Source organism: Periophthalmus magnuspinnatus, chromosome 8, assembly GCF_009829125.3.
Source record: "Periophthalmus magnuspinnatus isolate fPerMag1 chromosome 8, fPerMag1.2.pri, whole genome shotgun sequence".
In the NCBI taxonomy this organism is placed as follows: Eukaryota; Metazoa; Chordata; class Actinopteri; order Gobiiformes; family Gobiidae; genus Periophthalmus; species Periophthalmus magnuspinnatus.
The window spans coordinates 4,224,105-4,245,767 of record NC_047133.1 but is presented as its reverse complement, the minus strand read 5'-3'; the positions used below and the strand labels follow the sequence as shown (position 1 = coordinate 4,245,767).

The 21,663-nt window shown below is 39.0% G+C and overlaps 1 protein-coding gene across 4 annotated transcripts; it reads right to left on the bottom strand.

Annotated features, from left to right (window-relative positions):
* Positions 1–254: 254 nt before the first annotated feature.
* LOC117374657 (proteoglycan 4) lies at positions 255–21,663 on the bottom strand. 4 transcript variants are annotated; one of them, XM_055223854.1, is made up of 6 exons: positions 20,947–21,623; positions 20,102–20,269; positions 10,027–10,151; positions 4,072–7,858; positions 3,026–3,058; positions 1,308–1,371 (listed from the first exon to the last, which is right to left on the bottom strand). In XM_055223854.1, the coding sequence occupies exons 1-5, from the start codon at positions 21,397–21,399 to the stop codon at positions 3,029–3,031; spliced, it is 4,563 nt and encodes a 1,520-aa protein (XP_055079829.1). In that variant the 5' UTR covers positions 21,400–21,623; the 3' UTR covers positions 1,308–1,371; positions 3,026–3,028. The 4 variants fall into 4 exon arrangements, with proteins under 4 accessions (XP_055079827.1, XP_055079829.1, XP_055079828.1 ...); XM_055223852.1 differs by lacking the exon at positions 3,026–3,058 and having other exon boundaries at positions 255–1,371; positions 20,947–21,663; XM_055223853.1 differs by lacking the exon at positions 1,308–1,371 and having other exon boundaries at positions 2,812–3,058.

Genomic DNA, 21,663 nt, shown 5'->3' with positions numbered 1-21,663 from the left:
CAAAGGGGAGATGCATTTTCATTATCTCCTCCATCTGACTGTTCCCTAAACCTGCAAATACCAGTGAGTCAGACGTGGCCTGTCGGTGCTTGTATCAAAAGGTGTTTATATGGAACAAAATCCACATCTGTCAGTGTTTAAAGTATTTAAGTGTAATGCATTAGAAGTCAAGCTTGTCTAATTACAGGAGATTATTTCAATGGCGGTCGCTTTAAAGCACATATAGATCTAAAGGAAAATGAGTGAATAATATTGTACCATTAACATGTCTTTATTATGTGGCAAACACACCACAAACAATGTTAAAAAGCTAAAACCTAACAGCTTTTAAAAATACTTTCCTTTAGTTTACATAATTTACAAACATAACCTGTCCACCTGTAAAAAAAAAAGTAAGATTGATTTGTCCATATTATATATTTTGTGAATCACATTCACAAAGACAAGCACAAAAAATATAAATTAAAAAAACATTTAAATTTTCACAAATGCACAAATGGTAAAGAACTAAAAACAGGTATCACTGCTTAAAGTTAAAATTAAGCTAAAAACATTCAAAATATAAATTTGGTTTGACATTTATTCTCCAGATCATTTGAGTTTTTTTTGTTTTTTTTAAATAAATTTGTCATGTATTTGAAAATCGTCACTTGGTAAATCTGGCAATCAAATCCATATCATTAAGAACTTCTCAGATAAAGATTTCAAGTCATTTTAACTTCTGTAGATATCCATTTTTGACAGTAAATTCAATATGCTATGACAACTTAATACTTAAAAATTAAATGTTTTCTCTTCAATAAAAAAAAGTTCTACTCCACTTCAGCCTTATCCAGTGCTTTTCCGGGGCTGGGCTGATCCACTGGCGCTGCTCCTCCTGCTCTGTGTGGGCAGCTTGCTCATCTTGTCCTTTAGACCCTTGAAATTGTAAAACTTGCTGAACGTGCTACCAAATACCGTTTTCTCTTCCTCTAAGCCTGGCTCCACTGGTATCGCTTCTTCTTGAGTCTGATGTGACGAGGAAAAACGTCCTTGTTGCATGTTTTGCGTGTGCATGTATAGAAAAGAAGTCTGCGGTTTGGGTACAGGGGACGAATTTGGACTTTGACCCGATTTGGGCTTCGTGGGGGAGGTCGGGGGTTGTCGGTAGAGCTGGTTTGGGGCGGTTTTAGGAGTTGGGGGTCTTGGTGGCATCTTGCGAGAGGTAGGAGAGGAAGCAACGTCCACGATTGGGAAATTTCCGTCAGACATCTTCCTCTGGTGACCCATTGGGTGAACCAAGGTGGACTGGGAGACGGAGAGGGAACGGGGGGGTGTGGTTTGCTGGGTTAAGTGGGTTTGCATTTGTGTTGTGAAGTCTCTTTGCTGCTGCTGTGTAAAAAAAACCAAAAAAAACAAAAGTAGTATTAGTATGTAGCGTTATTTCTCCTGTTTTCTAGCTCAAGAGAAGCTGTTTGCTATTGTCTGAAGCAAATTAACTTGCCAAGCTCTTTCCAAAACTACATAATTTTGAATGCATTAATGATGTGCAAAGTTACTCCCTGCACATCAGATTACTATTAGCATTCTTTCTGGGCTTACAATCCATTAGCCGCCTAGCAATTGCTGAAGTCATTTTTCAAAGTTTTAGGGAAAACAGATGCAGCAGGGTCTGGAGAGAGACAGAATGGTCAATTTAGCAAAAAATGACCAAAGCAGTTACCCTACGAGGCTGGAGAATTGATCAAAATCCTTTATAAGTAGATGCAGATAGTAGGTATAATGTCTGATTTTCTCAACACAATCAAAAAAATGAAATAAATCCTACTTTTACAATATTCTACATAAGGGAAAAACGACAACTACGAAAGAAAAAAAGTACAGGGCTTATAATTCCCTAGATGGCGACATACAAAGTACATCTTCTGGCATGTGCTGTAGAGTGCTCTGAAATCGTGTTGCAAATGGACATAAGACAAGTTCGTGTGAAAATGCAGTTTTATTCTAAGTTAACAATGCATGAGTCATACGAACATGCCAACTACAACTGTCTCTGGCTTGAAGTGAAAGTTGTTAAGTAAGGCCAGAGCCAGCGAGTTAAACTGTCTATAAAAAGTGAAGCCATCAATCTTTTAGCATAAAATGAAAACTAGATCAATGTGAATGCCTTGGCTTCATTAAAAGTACATTTGTTCATTAATGAATCATTAAAATACACTGACACACATACAGGATCAATCACTCTCCAGCAGTGGCAGCCTCTGTTTCTCATTTAACAAGCTGCTGTCTAGTACATTTGATGAGTTATTCTGAGAAAATATTGGTTTTGCTCAACCTGCGTGCATCTCATGATAATAGAAACTTCAAGAATAGTGTAAACGTGTTTCTCAAAAGTTAGGACAGTGTCAAATAAAATTAAATGCAAACAAAAGCAATTTTTTAAACAGTAAATTTTCGTACAAACCCCATTATTAACAATATAGAACGGACAACGTGCCAGGAGTTTTTTATTGACGCAAATGACACGCCTAAAACCAATTATATAGAAATAAATCAGGCACAAAATAATAGCTAGTGGAGACTTTTTTCCATTTCAGTTTTATTACAGGGCAAGTCACTTAATTATTAGCCTGCAGAACATTAAGAAGAGCAATTAACGCCCTAAGGTAAAACACCAAATATATTTCTATACGATTTAATGAGATCTTACTTTATTTGTATTTCATTTATTTGTACACTGTCCCAACTTTCAAGGTTCAGTCAACTTTAGACCTTATTTTTGTTATTTTAGTCAATTTTCATTAACTATAACCTGTAATTAAATAGCTGTTCACTGTTAAGATGCTCCATGCGCGTTAGCTTAATGTATGAAATGATACTCACCTCCAAACAGTGTTATTCTCATTTATTTTGGTGAGTTTTTGTGAGGATTTAGTCGGTGAAAGCAAAGCGAGTATTGATTTCCGTGAGGAGTGAGTTTTTAGTTAGAGGTGTGGGGTTAAAATCAGGATTATAAAGGGATTAAAAGAGCTTTTTTTGTGCTTACCATTCAATTCACTGAGGTGGGCTGAACAGAAAACTGTAAGGTAGTTCAAACATTCACACTTCATTACATTCAGCTACTGTACGGTGACAATTGAAACCGATGATGACAAAGTATCTACCAGACTGTGAGTGAAATTCTATCTGCATCTTGACTTGAGTAGTTTTTTAAGATGATTTCAGTCGCTAGTCAGTGTCTTTTTTGAGCAAAAGCTACAAAAAGTTATTTTAATGAACTAAATTTGTATTCCTCCCTGGCAAATAAGATTGATAAGTATCTAAGGTTAAGTTTGAGGTGAACATTGGTGGATTTGTTTTGTCGTAGTAACATCTGTCCAACACATCTGACTCATCTTTTCATTAGTGAAGCTGGACAAAAACCAGCAGCACCCAGGGACATGCCGGGCAAATCCAGACCGATATCTCTGTATTTTTAGACAGATTGATATCAGTCTGATCCCCACGCCCTCTGTTGTGTCTCAAGCCCAGCTAAACGAGATTGAGCAATCAGATTGTTTTTTTTGTTTTTTTCCAACCACCCATGTGAAATGAAGAAGCTCACTGGCCACCCGTCGTTTACAGATAATTTATTTCATCTCTGATTTATAGTTTAGTGCTTCGCTCATTGATTCTACAGAAATTTGCAATGTTTTTCAGCCCCCAGTGATAAGTTTTTCCTTTATTTTTTCAGATACAGACAGCTCATGTATGTCCCTGATTGGTTAATCCATCTGAACTGAGCTCACATCTTTGCAAACTATTGAAGAAATGTACTTTCTGGATCGCAGGCGAACCCAGGGACCCTCATCTACATCGAGCTAGCTAGCAGGATTTACTTATTTGTGGTATATTTTTAGGATGATCGGTAAATTACAGCTCCTGAAAGAAAATCATCCAGACACAGAAAGGTCGCACATCGTCCGAATCAAAATTTGACGCCTTCCTGTTGTGGGGCAAAAATGCTAACCATTATGTCATCAACTAGAGAAAACTACTCAAAACAAGATTGTGAATTGGAGTGGTTCTGGTTTAGCCCTAGCGTTTTTGTACCTTGTGTCCCTCGGGATCCTTGTTAGCCGAAGGTGCTGTCTCTCTCCTCTCCACTCCACTGGTGCTGAGTCCCGTCTTCTCTCCATCCGCGGGCACTTTGTCGGGTCTCTCTGCTCGGGAATACACCCTTTTGGGTTTCAGCTCACGCGCCGACATCCGCTTAGCCTCTGTGGCCTCGTTATTTAGCTTTGGAGTTAAACTTTGCTCCACCACGACTGACTGGTTCGGCGCTATCTTTCCTTTGGGCTGGTTAATGTCTTTTATTTCTTGCAACTCTAAACTGTCATCCTGTTTACCGATTTCTTCACTTCCTTGCGTATTTTTCTTTGTCAACATTTTCTCATCATCTATTTTCTCCAGACTAGAAGATAGGGATCCTTTATTGGATAAGTTCAGTGTTTCACTACTTGACATAGTCGTGTCGTTGCTACTGAAGACAGAATCTTTGTCTTCCAACGGACTGAGGCTGTAAAATGGCACTTGCTCAATAGACTCTCGAAAAGGAGATTCACTACATTCATAAAACTCATCAGACGTCGTGGATCCGCACCCGTCGCTTACATCCGAAGTTGGCGTTCGAAACTCTGGGGTGCGGGAATGTCGGGAATCAGAAGTTGGAACGGAAAGGGGGAATCCATCCAGAATAGGGCTATATCTTTGTGCAAGTAGAGTTCGATGATCTTTTTCAGAGGTTGTTGAATCTGTCAGTTGCGCTGTTTTTTTAGGTATTCCTCCGGGAGGGGAGCGACTGGTGAATTTTGTAGTTTTCGCCACACTTCCGTCAACTTTCAAAATGTCACCTTTAGCATCTGCGGCAATTGTGGGAACGGTTTCTGATTCAGTTTTTAAAATTGGAGACCTGTTAGTTGGGGTTTTTAATAAGTCTGTATTTTCTTCTGAACTTGGACACGTTATTCGAGCTCGAGGTTCTTTTTCAGAGGTTGCTGAATCTGTCGGTTTCAAGATGTTCTGGTGCAAATGCGCTGGTTTTTTAGGTACTCTAGGTGATAATGGAGGAGAGCGACTGTTAAATTTCGCAGTTCTCGCCACACTTTCGTCAACTTTCAAAACGTCTGCAGCAATTGTGGGAACGGTTTCTGATTTAGTTTTTAAAATTGGAGACCTGTTAGTTGGGGATTTTAATAAGTCTGTATTCTCTTCTGAACTTGAATGTGTTATTTGTACTCCAGGTTCTTTTTTGGAGGTTGGTGAATCTGCCATTTGTGAGGTTTTCAGGTTCAGTTGCAAATGCGCTGGTTTTTTAGGTACTTTGGGCGATAATGGAGGAGACCGACTGTTCAATTTTGCAGTTTTCACCACATTTTCATCAACTTTTAAAACATCACATTCGGCTTTTACAGAGATTGTGGGAATAGTTTCTGATTTTGTTTTTAAAATCGGAGACTTGTTAGTTGGGGAACTGGATAACTCTATATTTTCTCCTGAACTTGAATATGCTCTTTGAGTTCGAGGTTCTTTTTCGGAGGTTGCTGAATCTGCCATTTGCAAGGTGTTCAGGTTCAATTGCAAATGCGGTGGTTTTTTAGGTACTTTGGGCGATAATGGAGGAGACCGACTGTTCAACTTTACAGTTTTAGACACACTTTCATCGACAACTTTCAAAATATCACTTTCAGAGTTTACAGTGATTGTGGGAATGCTTTCTGATTTCGTTTTTAAAATTGGAGACTTGTTAGTTGGGGAATTTAATAAGTCTAGATTTTCTTCTGAACTTGAATACGCTCTTTGAGTTCGAGGTTCTTTTTCAGAGGTTGGTGAATCTGTTGTTTGCACTGTTTTTTTAGGTTCTCCGGGTGATAGTAAAGGGGAACGACTGTTAACTTTAGCTGTTTTTGCCCCACTTTCGTCAACTTTTAAAATGTCTCCTTGAGGTTCTGCAACAATTGTGGGCGTGCTGTCTGATTTACTTTTTAAAGTTGGAGACCTGTTCGTTGGGGATTTTAATAAGTCTGTTTTTTCTTCAGAAATTGAAAATGTTCTTCTCTGTGGTAAACTAGCCCTAGCATGGTGACTCCCACCTACTTTGCTACTAGCTTGACTTTGCACTTTAGCTACAGTGCTGTTTCTAATGGGAATTTCCTCGAGTTTATGGTCCAGGAAATCACTAGTTTTTATGATTAAACCTGGTGAGTTAATAATAACCTCATTCTTTTTTAGAAAACCCTTATCACTATGCATTTTAGCTTCTATTAGCCCCTTGTTAGCTTCACTTTCCGTCTTTGCCATTTCTTTGCTGCTAGCTAACAGTTGTGGCTCTGCTTTGTCTCCTGCATCCTCTCTCCCCACCTCTTGGGACTTCTTGCTTTCTTTTTCCTGGGAACAGTCGTTTACAGCACTGCTCTCTGTGCTTTTTGGCTGGATCAATTTGCTAGCGCTTTTGTCAGCTAGCTTGGGGACCTTCTCAGTTTCTTTTGGAGCACACACTATAGCGACAGGGGTCTCATTGTCTACTGCAGTTACCTTTCCCACTATATTGTCTTTCTTTACAAAGCTGACCTCCGGTATTTTCTGACCATTTCCCGGGCTGTCTTTAACGACTAGCTGGACTGTGCGCGGCTTCGGAATTGGAGGGGATGTTACGGGGGAATGCGCTATAGGGGAATTTGTGTTAAGCTGCGAAGCGGAAGTGCTAATAGTGGTCAATGTTGGGCTATCGCTCGTCAAGGTTGAATGCACCGCAGTAGCTTGAGAAAGTTGGTAATTGGCAGAAACAGAGGTAGAAGTGACAGGAATATACCCAGTTGGAGAAGTATTATCATTAGAGGTGTGTTTCTGCGTTTTTATCTGAGAGTTTGAGTCACTTAGGGCGAATACTTTAGGGGCATTGTTCGTTTCAGCGCCGTTCCTGTTTTGAAGTGTGCTTTTGCGGTTTGAAGTTGTCGTTATTGCTGCAGTCTTGGGGCTGTCGGCGCTACCAGTTGGAGTCGTCACCGTTTTAACAGGTTGTGGAGGTGTGTGCAAGTTTGCCGAGGTGCTGTGAATCTTCTTTGCAGGTGACTGGGGAGGTGTTTTTTTGCCGGGAGCTTTTGCAGTTTCTTTGTCAAATACTGACTGTGAAAGGTTTTTAGTCTTAGGAGTAATTGCCTCTAATGGTGTTTTCTGTTGCGGTTGTGGCGAACTCTCTTCATGTTTAGGAGCAGTTACGTTTCTCGGCGTGGCAACCTCCGGTAGAGTTTCCTTCTGCATGCTAAACGGACTGCTAAACCGGATGGCTTGGCTGACTTCGAACATCTCAGAACGCTGTAGATGAACTTGGTTAGGCTTGCTCGTATCGCGGATATTGATAAAGCCAATAACATCAGAGGGAGGGTCGGGCTCGGGCCAGGTAGGAAGGTAATCGAATAAATACACTTTTTCTAAATCCACAAGTCCAGGGTGACAGGGCAGAGCTTCCTGTACAGTATCCTTACGCTGCCTCTTATGCCCCTTTTTGGTTGCCCCCTCGTTTTTGGTGTCTTTCTGGGACTCTTTGGGGCTATTGTTGCCAGGGGAGGTAGACGGGCTGAAACTGCCGTTGCCAACAGTAAGCAGAGCGTATTTGGGGTTGTACAGTTTCCTAGCAACGGCGGCAGATGGCGTTGGCACAGAGGCGGGTTGTGGTACGGGGTTGTGCTCCGGCTCTGGCTCGGTCGCCACTCGCTGCAGGTCGACCAGCCTGGAGGAGGTGGTGTAGAGGAAGCGGAACAGGCGGTCGAAGGCGTCCACTGCTTGTCCGGTTACCACGGTGATGACGTTTCGGTCCAGCCGGGAGGACATCCAAGTAAAACTACAAAAACAGAACAGACATCACACACTATGCTATTATTATTACATTAATATACATTACATTGTTTTTTTTCTTTTTTTTTTTTTCTTTTAACATTTTATATACACATGGAATATAACATAACATATATCCTGGAATATATATGTAGCTGAGAAAACTTAAATAATTAATAGTATTTTTATTTATTTTTTGCCTTGTCAAGGTCAAGAGCAAAAACCAGTGATCAAAGCAAAGGCTATTTTTAAAGAGTTTAGTTTAGTCATAGTTTTGGTGCCTTCAGTGAGAATCTACAATGTAAATAACAATGTAAATAAAGAAGAAACATAAATTAAAAAGTGTTTTCAAGCTTTTGATGTTTATGTCACTCTACAAAAAAACAAAAAAAAAAAAACAACAAGAAAAACTTTGAAAAACTTGTTAGAACTTTTCCACTTTTCTTTTTTACCCTGAAACATCCTTTTGAATGGGCATAATCAAAATAAGAAAAGATTGTGGATTTTTTTTTAACAAGATTTATTTTGTTCATCATAGTTAACAATGATCTTGACAGTTATAAAATTCCACTATTTATACACAACAACTAAACACATAACATTAATATTAAACCATTAAATCCAGAACATGTAAAAATCATTAACTGGGGGATCTTTTAGTCAAACTTAACAAAATGACAAAATGTACATTGACACACCTTAAACCACACCTAGAGAAGATTGAAAACGAGCCAATCTCCTCATCTAAATCTCAATATTGACAGGAATTAACACTGTAATCTCCAATACAAACAGGGCCTTTACGTGATTTTAATTGTTTTTTTAATTTTCACTTTTTATGTACATAAGAGACGCTGACAACCTGTCTGTCTAGAATGGAGACTTTTATAGACACCGCATTCCTTTTAAATGTTTGTCGATGCCATTGAGAATTACAAAGTCAGGTGGGGCGCGTAGATTTATGCTCTTGAAAGACATGAGCACAACTCGGACTGTCAGCAAAAGGCAATAAACCATATTACTGCGTTTATTAGGTCCCCCTGTATAAATAAAGATAAATAAAATAAAAATAATTGCCGTTTGATTACACTTACACCTAAGGCAGTGTGATGTGCGATGAAGCAAGAATAAACTTCACTAAATAAATCAATTTGACCATATTTTAAATAACCCACACAGACTGCAACAACTATAATGCACAATATACCAAATAATGCTTTGATTTTGAAAAAAAAAGTCCAAATTCACACATGAATAATTCACCGTTTTCAAATGTTCTATACACATTTCTTATCCAAAGAATTAAACAAAACAGTCACACTGAAAAGGACAATATTTTCTACATTATATAGGCCTACCACTTTTTTCCATATGGTGTGATTTGGTAATATTTGTGTGGGTGGAGTGCCGGAAAACGTTCAACCAAAATGTGCCCTGTGACTCAAAAAATATTGAAAAACGCAAAAAAAACAAGATGTAGTTAAATATTTTCATTTTCAATCATAAAGGCCTCAATGTCTGCTGTTTTCTGTAAATGTAAACGAAACCAGGACTATGCATAAGAATCTGGACTGAGTCAACAAGATTAAGTTAGATCTAAACCGAGTCTAAATGATGTGTTTCTTTATCGTGTCTAAAGCAGCTCTAATTCTTGCTCAGACCAAATTTAAACCAGCCAAGTATTAAAGTAGATCTAAGCGAGATCTGAACGAGAGTTAATCCATCAGAACCTGCACAAAACCAGGTCAAAATCACATCTAAACTCGTCGTAACCCTGGACTAAAATTGATATCAGCATGATGGTGTTATAGATGATTCACTCAGGTCAAACTTTACGGTCACTTCATGTGGATGAGTCACCAGACTGGAATGACCAATACCCATGTACTGTGAGTGTTAGCAGCTTTACCGCCACTGCAAAACCCTGCACCGGCCTCTGAAAGTTGTGAAAACCTCTTATAAACTCATTATGGTGAATAATTAGGACGTTCAGAATACATAAGTTAAGCGAGGAATAACTACCACTACCATAAACTGCTTAAAATTAACTTTTAAACATATTTTTGAGATGGTAAAAATGTGGTTCAGCGTCTCAAAAACATCCAGACGTTTTTATCTGTATTCTCATGAGCTAAAATCTCCCGTAACATGTTTGACGTCATTCTTGTTACTGACCTGTACGAGCCTGATACGGCCTTGTCTCCATCGATGAACATGAAGCGGTGACCCATGTGACCTATGACCTTTGTGCAGGAGTGAGTGTGGAATTCAATTCCACCGCAGCAACGCACACGGAGGTTCTGCAAATAGAAACAAACAGGATTTTTTAAATACAAGGGACTATTTTTTAATCAAGGCAACATAGTACACTTTTTCAGCTTGCTCCTTTTATTCAAGTTTTATGTCAGATTTTCAGGGGTCGACAGTAACTCAGTTGGTCTTGTTTGTCCATTGATCCAAGAGTTGGCAGTTTGAATCCCGTTTTCGACATTAATATCACTGGTTGAGCGGTCCAATGTGGTGCGTTTCCTTCACGTAAAGAGCTTTGAGTGCAGCGGAAGTGGAAAAACGCCCATCTTACTATAAGTCACTGTACTACTATGACCCAAAATGACTGAGCAAGAACTGATGGTGTCCAAATCTGCTTTCACAAATTAATTACATAGGGGTGTAAAAATGTTCTGTATCAGGGTGGTGGCAGTGACTCATCGTAACAGAAAGTCAAAGTTGGCAGGTCCCTTAATCAAATAATAAGTTAAGCGTAGGTCAGAATAGGAGCTCGAATGTTCACTCTGTATCATGTAACATTGTTCGTGACACTGAGGTAAGAGGAGCATATCATTTAATATTACAAATACTATCTTTGAATATGTATGTTGAGTTATTTCAGCAGTAGTAAGCTTGAGGGTGGAAAAAAATTGGCTGCGTTTGGTCCTTCATAGCTCGCACTGCCCTCTTTTAAGGACAAATAATGACATAACTAACTTCAATATGCAATTTCAACATTCGCTCCACCTAAAAATAACAAATAATAAATCCTGAACGCATGAATTTCAGAGTGATGAAACGTGCGTACCACTGTTTTTGAAATGACAGACAGGAAATGTAATGAATTTTTCCTGTATATAGGCGACATTTTGAGGAGATTGTAAATTGCTAATTGCCCTAGCAACACAACACAACGGACTGGCTAGCAAAAGACATCAAGAAGTCCATTGTGGCATTAAAGAAAAAGGTCAAAGGACAAATTTACCTTCTGAGACCATAACACACACCTGAGCGCTATTCAAATCCTCCAAAAGCCATTAATGATCATTTCAAAATTTTAGAGGACTGAGAAAGATTGTTAAAAGAAGCTAAACATGTTAAGATAAGATAGCTTAAAATAATTTAAAAATAAACTTAAAAAAATAAACTAAAAATAGACTCTAATGTAACACAAGTCCAGCATATAAACAGAATAAATCTCAGTAAAGTTATAGGCCCATCTGATTTGTTACTGTCTTACAAAATGTGAAAAACAGTTAATTTTAAGCTTGCAGCGTCCAAAAGTTCTTCTACACTTTCTTAATTCATTTCTTAATTCATTTCCAAGAGTTCCAGCAGGCTCTGTAGTGGTAGCCAATTGCTTTTCTCAACTTTCAGAGACCAGAGCTGAGTTTTGTCATCCCGGTGATGCCAAGAAGAACATGCTAACAGGCTAGTCAACAGCATTACTTCCTGGTTTGCGGACAATAAAAACTACACAAAGCAGTTTAATTTTTACTGTATATCTGTACTGGGGCAAAACTTACTTTATTATTCATACATTAAAAAAATAGACACAGCGTCTTAAAGCGCAAACATAATTATAGCACGGGACACTGTAGCGATGCCAATTTTGTCTAATTTTTTTGGCGGACAGGTCGATTTGATCCTATATCCGGTTTGGAGACTTTTCGTCGAAGTTCAAGGGATGAGAAATGTGATCGTTTGGGCGGAAAAAATAAGAAAAAACCAAGGAAGAACAATGCCCCTCGACAGTCAGGGCCAATAAAAGATCTGATAAGGACAAATACCATCAGAGAATCTCAGGTTAGCACTTGTGTAAGATCATCAACTATAATTAAGTTCATATCGTTGTCTCTCGTTTAAGATTTGCCAAGACATCTACACTAGCAAAGGTAATTTAGTCTTCACCACTCTTGTTTGCTCTTTTAGACGTTTCTTATTAGGTAACTTAGTGTAATGTCACAAATCACACACAGTTGCAAGCAGAAACATGTCCCTCACCAAATCTCATTAGTTCATATTTGTTTTTTTCCTCATCATTTGCCTACAGTTAGCTTCACCACGCTAATTGCTGTTTTGTAAGATCAGATTTTTGGGGTAACGATTCTTTCATCGCCACTGCTGTAGTTTAGTCTGTTAACAAATTATACTAAAACTGTGCAAAGAAAGTACTCACAATCTGGTCTTTTCTTGTAAATGGTAAAACATAAACAAACCAATAAAGTAAAATTAGACAAACAAGCCTTTAATGACAACGTGCAAAACTGGACTGACAGAAATAATATGTTGGTTTTTTTGACAGTGACCATTATATATGAAAATGCACTATGCAACTTTACCTGATACGTAATGTTCCACAGTATGGCCATAAACATTTCTAGTTTACATTTATGCAGTTACTGGTGATTTTATTGCTTCAAAATACCTTGGAAAAACTGGGAACAGGTTCACCTCTCCACAGATCTGACCTTTAACTTGGACTGGTAGCTTCAGTTGTTTATTATCTATGGAGATGGTTTTGTTTAATGCCTTGGAGATCGATTGGTTTAATGTCATTCAGTGGAACATTTTGTAAAGGAAAAGAAAAAAAAAAAGAAAAGGTACAATTCAGGCAGACCCATCACCAGTAAAATTCCATAGTGCATCTTTAAAAGGCCTGTGAATGTCTTGGTTGAGACGTGAAAGGTTTGTAAAATTAGCCACAAAAGTGCAGAACAATTCTTGAGTTGAAAGATTACACATTTGTTTAATATTTAGTTGAATCCAGAAATGTGCATATGCTTTATAAAAAGAAACATAAAACATTTCAAACAAACATAAAACAATTAGGATTAACAAAATTATTCTGTTTGCTAAACGCCAGAATAATGAGAGAAGGATTTTTTCTGGACAATTTTTCATTAGTTTCTTCAAAGCCAGAAGTTTACATACACTAAGATTAATATGACTTTAAACTATTTGAGAAAACTCAGGTGATCATGTCATGTTTTTGGAAGCTTCTGATTGGTTTATTGGCAATAACTGAGTTCACTGAGACGCACCTGTGGATGTTTCTGAAGACACACCTGAAACACACTGCTTCTTTGTGTAACATCATGGGAAGGTCTAAATAAATTAGCCAAGAAATCAGGAAGAGAATTGTGAACTTCCTCAAGTCTGATTCATCCATGGGTGCAGTTTTTCCAGACGCCTGAAGGTGCCACGTTCATCTTTTCAAACAATTACACACGAGTATAAAGACCATGAGAATGTCCAGGTTCTGTGTCCCGGAGTAGAACGTGCTTTGGTCCGAAATGTGCAGATCAACCCAGGAACAAAAGCAAAAGACCTTGTGAAGATGCTGCTGAAGCTGTAAGTGTGTCATTATCCACAGTGAAACGAGGACACTGTGCAGGAAGAAGACATTCCCCCAAAAGAAACATAAAAATGACGATTACAATTTGCAAATGCACAGGGAAAAAGACCTTAATTTTTGGAGACATGTCCTGTGGTCTGACCAAATTAAATTGTACCGTTTGGCCATAATGAGCTTTGTGACGTTTGGAGGAAAAAGGGAGAGGCTTTTAAGTGAAATACGGGGGTGGCAGCATCATGGTGTTTGGTTGTTTTGTGCTGCAGGAGGGACAGGTGCGCTTCACAAAATAGATGACATCATCAAGAAAGAACATTATTTGGCAATATTGAAGCAACGTCTCAACACATCAGCCAGGAAGTTAAAGCTTGGGCGTAAATGGGCAATGACCTGAAGCGTACGGCCAAAATGGTTACAAAGTGGCTTAAGGATAACAAAGTCAATGTTTTGGTCAAAATGTTTGATCCAAGTCACACAGTTTAAACGCAATGATACCAAATACTAATGAAATGTATGTTAACATCTGACCTTTAAAATAGTAATGAATAATTGTCTAAAAAAATCTCATCTCATTATTGTGGCATTTGGCAAATAGAAATACTTTTGGTAATCCTAATTGATCCAAAACAGGAAAACTTTAGGTGACGTCATGTGACAGTGAGAAAAAAAAGTGCATGTGTCTTTTTATAGTGTATGTAAACTTCTGGTTTCAACTGTATTTGCACTCGCTGTTTGTGCAGTAGTAGCTTTTGTTATAAACAATATACCAGATATTCTGATTTTGCATCCCACAAATACAATACGTTTTATATACACTTTATCTGATATAATGCAAACTTTGTGCACTTCACAGTCTAGTGCTGTAACCACTACTAAAGAGTTGTTTGCTAAGATTCACAATACACACATGTTCAATTCAAGGTGACTAAAGTAACTTTCTTGGCCCCTGTTGCATCTTGGGAAAGTTCAACAGTAAAGTGACCCTGATAACCCCTGCAAGTAGGATATGAATCAGCTCTGTGCAACAGCACAGTATCAGGCAGAGTGGACAGGGAGTCACTGACAACATGTTAAACACTTTAAGAAACAGAGAAAACTGCACAGGAGAACACTCCTCTGGGGCGTCTTTGTGTGATTTCAGAGCCTAATACATATTTAAATAATGCCACAGACTGAAATAAACTATATCTATAAACAACTGGGCTGTCTTTACTACAAATTGAATTTTATTGTTGTGTTATATTTAACATTTTAATAAAAGTTAGCATTAGCAGTTCTCTGTCCATGGTCTGTCATTCACTGATTTTAGTGCAACTTGACAAAAACCTCACAGGGTTTGTATTAGAGCAGAAACGGTCACTCAGACTGTCCCTCTGATTGGAACCAGCCGGATACCAGTGTGCCTTTCACTGACATGTGTGAGACCTCTTTCCAGGCCAAAAATTACAGGAATTACAAGAATTACAAGAACATACAAAGGCATTTAGTTTTTGCTTATAGGTCTTAAATCTTTCCTCTGAGTTCCCATACATAGCTTACATAGTTACTTGTGATAAACAGGCCCCACCCTGAACTTTCTCTTCACTGGTGCATTCCAAACAGGGAGGGAGGCGCAGACTCTGATAACCAGAGCAGAGGCACGCACTGTCTTAAGTTATTATTAAATTCCAATTGGGTTAGTCTGTAACTGAATAATTAAGTTAACAAAAGCCAAACAATGAACGATATAAAGAGAATTGCACGGTTCAAATCCTCTTCCTTGGAGTGATGGAATTTGGACTGGATGATATCGAAAAGAAATTGTGTTGTCACATAATATTGAGAAATGTTAAACCAATGGAGATTTTAAGATACTAAATATAACTTTGATGTTCTTGTTAGTATTGTTAGCGTTACTGTGATGACAAAAGCTTTAGCATCTGAACGTTGTAAAATGTGTCTAAACTCATTTTGATGTTAATGGATAATGCATCTCTGTGGATTTTTTGCATGCATAGCAGATTTAGATTATAATGGTTGTTTTTTGCAGTTCAATCATTTAGTTGTTCCCGTTCTGGTTGTGTTTTGTGCAAAATAGATGCACAAAGACGCAGAGTAGAATTCTCCCTGACCGCAGTATAATGTAAATTAATCATTAATCAAAAACTAATATTAGTATCAACACATTTTTAAGTTGATTTTACTCAAACTTAATCAATCACTATATGCTGGGAAAAGAAGTAGAAAACACACTTTCAAGAATATGTCAGTTTGCATTATGTCGTAGAAAAAAAACATGTAAAAATGTCCTGTTTAACTAAAAAACTATTTTGACTGGTACACTACCCACACGTACATTTTCTTTTCAGCATAATTTTGAATAAAACCAGTTTTTTCTCTCAGTCCACTTCAGTTATCCTGACTTGGGACAAACACTTCAAACTAAAACATATATCAGATTAATCCTTCAGCCACCTAGATCCTCCTCAGTCACATGCGCAGAACAAAAATAGGTTGCATAATAAAAATTTACTGCTAAATTATAATTAACTGCCTTGACTTCTCCTCCATGTCTGTATTTTGTACGCGAGCCAAGTTTTTTTCAATTGATTTCTCAGAATAACGTCACGGTTGAACAAATCCAAGTCAGGAGAACCCCCTTAAGACTCAACTGAAGAGCAAAACAACGCTGGCACATGCACACATTCTTAGTCATCGTCCGTGCTGCTCCTCCCAATCCTGTCTATCAGCTCGCCCCGTGTATCGCTAACCGCTTTTGCCTTATTTTCCATTTCTTGTTTTTCCATTTCATGATATGTCACAAATGCCCCTCTGATTCAACACAGCCTTGAGTTAAATATGAGTGTGGTGTTTAACGCAAAATAAATGTTGCAATGTACTTTTAAATGCGCTGTACCTGATTTTTCCCCATGTATTTGAGTAAAATTTGTCTTACCTCAGTACAGATATGTTGTATAAGCAGCTCTTGAGGTCAAAATATGTCCACTGCGTCTAATTATAAAGCGTTTTACTGTTCGATTATTAGGAAATGTGCGGTAGCCTGCTACAATTAGGATGCCTGGACTGCTAATTCTATAAAATCAACTAGTTTTAAGACAGTAAAAATCAGATATAACACCTTTTAAGCTGAAAATCTAAGTGTTTTATAATGTTATGCATATGTAGAGTGCGAGTAATTAGCACGTCATCTGCCAGGCATGCGTCACGGCGTGCTACTTCGATGATGGATGTACATAATATATAATTAAATTGTTTTATTAAATGTTCGGTTTCAGCATACAAGAGCAAGGCGTGAAGAGAATTAGAACTGGATGTACCTATGAAATGTGCACTTCCGAAATGCTCAAATGCTTGAATAAAGAGCTAGTCGGATAATATGGGAAAAAACACTTTTATTTCAGGTTTAAGTTTAGATTATACTGCATTTGAACCATCTCTCAAAGCTGGAGACCCTTCATAACCATAACTACAGAACCAGGTTTGATCAGGAGCGTTAAGTGCAATGTACCTGATTTTTACTGTCTTAAAAATATGAAAAACGGTTAATTTTAGTTTATGCATTCAAAGTATCCTGAATATTCCCCATAATTAGTGTATAAGTGCTTTTCACAACTTTCAGAGACCAAAGTGTAATTTTGTAGTCAATGGAAAGCTAACAACAACTCACATGCTAACGGGAACTTCCTGATCCCGGACAAAAAACAGTTCTTTTATTTAATATATCTGCACTGGGGCAAGACGCTGATTGACTCTTGGCCAAGTAAATTTCAATGGGACTTTCCTGGTTGAATAATGGGAAATAAAAATAGATACAACTAGCAGATTCTTCTAAGAAATGCCTTATATTACTACACTTTATTTGTTTTTAATATAACCTATAAGTGCCTGTTTTTCGTGGTATGAGAAACAAAAGCATCAAAAGAAAACCTATGTAGACACAGGGAGAACATGCAAATTCCACACAGAAACCTTGGCACTTTTTATCTTCCAACTTCGCATCTCTACTCCAGTTATTACTGATAATATTAAGTATTCTTTGGTCTTCTTCTTGGCCCAGATTTTCTCCAGAATCATTATTCCCCAAACCACCACTCATTTTGAAATTCTATCCCTTGTTCCTCCCCAAATTAATCTCAACATTATCAGCTCTTCCTCCAGCTCTGCCTTCTATCTTGTACACATCCTTTAATCTGACTCATACTTGCAGAATATCTGTGCCACAGCTTAAACTTACTTACTTTTCAGAGCTTTCTACCACGGTATAACATTGTTCTTTCATCTAAAAACATGACTGACGAGGTTTTAGGTCACGCATATATGTTTGAGTCATCTAGTGATCTCTCCCTGAGCCCTATTCGAACGCCTTTTACGGTTAGCGGTACGATTCTGTCCAACGCTCCGCCCATAAGCGTACATCACCCTCGCTCCTGCACAACGGTTTTCCATAAATATACAAAAGAATGACACAAAACAATACGCTACAACTTCATAAACCTGATGTGATGTGCAGTAGTTTCATTATTGGGATGCAGCTGATTGTGTTGTGATAGCGCTCTGAAGGGGGAGTAACTTAGTGTGGGGAGCAAATGAAAGAGAGCGTCAAAAAATAAAACTTAAAGTGTTTCTGAGTTGGCCCGATAGTTTTTTCATTGTTTTCTTGCGTAAAAGTTACTCAAAAGTACATTCGTTTTTATATTTTTCTTCTACTTAAACTGGTATTACACAGTTACTTGATGCACCAAAGTAAAAATAAGGATGGATATGTAAAATAGAGGTACTTGTGTGGGAAAAAAAGGGCAAATGTACATGTTGATACTTCCTTAAACATGATTTTTATGGCAAAAAAGAGAAAAAAAAAGTCTAGGCGAACATGGTGATCTAGATATGTTATGTGTTAGCAACTAATAAAAATAAATAAATCCTCAACTTTATCAATTGTAATACTCAAAAATCAATGACCTTTGTCTTAGTGGAACTCCCAAGTACTTGCCAACTATCACTGCTGTACATAAAGCTTGTGAAAACAGTACCGAACCAGACTTGTTCAAATTGCATCACACAACTCAGTGAACAGTACTTGGGGGTTTTGGCAGCTCCATCAAAAAGCTCAACTCCTCAAGCTGGTTTTGTAAAGTTAAAAGTCTAATCAATGTCAACATGACCCACTTTTACATGGCCCCATCTTCTGTATATGATCTGGCAAAGAATCAAATAATTGCAGAAATATGAAATTACCCTAAGGAAAACTGTACAATGAGAGATTTGCGAACTCGATCCTGACTTGAAATGAAAAGAGAACTATGTATTATTCCTAGTGAGGCGTCTGCCACCTGCGTGTCTCCATTGATATATTATTACACTCTGGCATTAAAGTAATCCATTTTCCCTTATTCAATTTGCACCTCTCCACAGCCCTGACCTGTAACTTGAGCTGGTGTATCTCCACGAACATAGCTTAAAGACGTGTATTATGCAAAATCTACTTTTTTCACAAACTTTTCTCTCACGTTATAGTGTTGATCCCACATTAAAAACACGCCTGAAGACACTTTAAATGTCATCCCTGCATGTCTGAGTAATCTTGCGACCTCTCCTGGGCCCTATCCAAAACCTCCTTACAGTCATTTTTGAGTATATTCTTTTTTTAGACCAAGGTTTATTTTGTTTTCGTACCTGACAGTTTCGACTGCTCACTAGCGGACTTGTCAGATTGGTCACATGTTGTTGTTGTGACATTACCGGTCAGTTGATTTAACAGGTTTTGACGCTGTGTGCTTTGTGTTTTGTTGCTCGTGTGCAAACCTTCGCTGTTTCCTTCTCACATTCTGTCCTTTGTTTCTTTTTCCGTGTACTGAATGCTCTCCCTGTTTCTCTGTCGTACGCTTTAGTGCAAGACATGCTGGGTATTCCGTACATGACATTACATTTGTTGCTCCGGTTCTGTTTTATCTTTTGGGTGGACGAATAGTTGCCTGAGTTTCTTGTTCAGTTTTTCTGGTGTGTTTATGTCTTGTCTACAGTTGATAGTATCATTTTGTCCAACACTCAGCCCAGCGTGACAATGTTTCATAAATATACAAAAGCATCATACAAAACAACACGCTTCAACTTCACAAACTTGATATGATGTGCAGTAGTTTCATTAGTGGAATACACACCGATTGTGCTGTGATATGCTCTGAAGGAGGAGTGGCTTAGCGCAGAGAGCAAAGGGAGGGGGTATTCAGAGCGTCAAAATGAAAATGAAACATGTTAATATGTTGTTTTCAGCAAATATAGCATTTCTAATACAGTAAAAGGTAAAATGGTTGTCTAAATATCTTGGCAATACAACATGGACAAATGCCACACTCTGTAACATTCCAGGCAAAGCCACATCTCCGACGAGACGAGCAGGTTACTAAGTAGTTCCTCTTTACAAACTGCCAAACCAATCAAAAAGCTTTTCCTGTCAGAAAAATCCAAATTGGATTTTTTTCCCAAATCGTGCAGCTTTATTAAACGGTTATGTGTAAAAACTTTCTTTTTCACTCAAAATAAAACAGATTTTTTGTTTGTTTTCATTCCAAAAAGTTGTATGATACCTGGTGACGTATAAATAGCTCGCATTGCTTGGCTCTGACTCACCTTGAGATGTCCAGTGTGCATGTTGGCTCGCTGGCACATGGACAGGAAGTGTGGCACGGAGGCGTGATCCAAAAGAATGTAGACCGACACCTTCTTTTTGTATGAGACATCCAGCAGATCTCTGAAAATGTCCACATCAGTGAAGACATCCATCACCACAGCGATAACCTGCACAAAGCACATTACGGTGTTACATCACAATGAGGATATCAGCTTTATATTCAGAGGGATAATGTGCACATCCGCGTCGTAAATACTTTCTGCCCTGTCACCGCTCGTACTTGCTGTAATATCAGATGGGGCCTGCGTGCCAAAACAAATGAATGATGAGTTGTTCCACAGGTTTCAAAGATGTAAGAGCAAAGGTATAACATGACAAGACTAATTGGATGATAAAGAAAATGTGTTTTGAGTTTCTACCCTAAAAGTGTGCTATTTTGAAAAAGGTCTTATCATGAGTCACGGTGTTATCTGCCCTATAGGTGCAGAGACATAAACGTGAAATAGATCTGCGTCAACAGACAGGTGACTCATGTGTCTGCTCTGTGATAATGTCCAAAGTCATAAAGTACGAGACAGTAAACACAGAGTGATTCAGCCGCTGCTCCACTCACATGGTCTGCACAATCTGCAGCTGCACTTTACTCTCCTCGTGTGTTACACTGTGACCTCTGGACTTAAACCTCCACAGGACACAGAGCATCACCTTCAGTGCTGTGGTTTGTTGTTTACATGTGAACAGCCTAATAAAAATGGTTTATCCCAATATAACGGGTTTAACTCTGCACGAGCTGCAGGTAGAATCTGTGATAATAAATGTACATATACATCACAGTGGGACCTACTTTCTGCGCCTGCGCAATCATCTTCCTCACGACCTCTTTGATGTGCGTGTGTCCGTCCAAAGGGGGCTGCGCGTGCACGGTGGTGCGCGTGACCCCGCGGTACGCCTCACTGTCCGGCCAGCCAATGTCCAGCTCCGGGGTGGACGTGTCCGACAGGTCGGGCCAGTACTGCAGGGACAGAGGGGTCTGCTCGTGCTCGGGGTCCTCGTGGTAAAGGTCCACCCCGGGGTCAAAGGGCTCCACGTTTCCCGCCAAAGCCTCGAGCTCCAGGTCCGAGAGGAAGCCCCGCAGCCCGCGCGCCTCCAGCTGTTTGAAGAACGCCTCGCGCCCATGGCACAGCAGAGTCTCGAGCGCGAGCCGCTGCTCCTCACAGTACAGGAACTCAGGCTTGGACTCGTGCGTGCGCGGGTTCACGTGGTTATCGTCCAGACACTGGATCTGGGACAGAGCCATGTCTCTGCCCGGGTCTGAGACAGGCTGAGAGGAAACGAAACAACCTCCGAAACTTTATCGAGCTCGACTCTCACGGTCCTTGTTCTGAGAAGAAGAAGTTCTTCTGTAAAAGTCCCGCTCAGACTCTGCAGAGGTGAAAACAAACTGAGCTCGAGTCCCGTTCACCATGTTCACCCCGTGGACACGCTCCTCCGGTGTGAGCTCCGCGTCTGGAGAAGAGCAGAACACAACACCTCAACACCGAGGGACAGACGCCTCTACGGC

Coding starts and splice junctions, on each gene's coding strand:
- LOC117374657 (XM_055223852.1), bottom strand. CDS start 21,399: ATGGCTCTGTCCCAGATCCAGTGTCTGGACGATAACCACGTGAACCCG. Junction 10,152..20,101: donor TGCACACTGGACATCTCAAG/GTGAGTCAGAGC, acceptor TTCTATTTGCAG/AACCTCCGTGTGCGTTGCTG. Junction 1,372..4,071: donor AGGATCCCGAGGGACACAAG/GTACAAAAACGC, acceptor TTTTTTACACAG/CAGCAGCAAAGAGACTTCAC.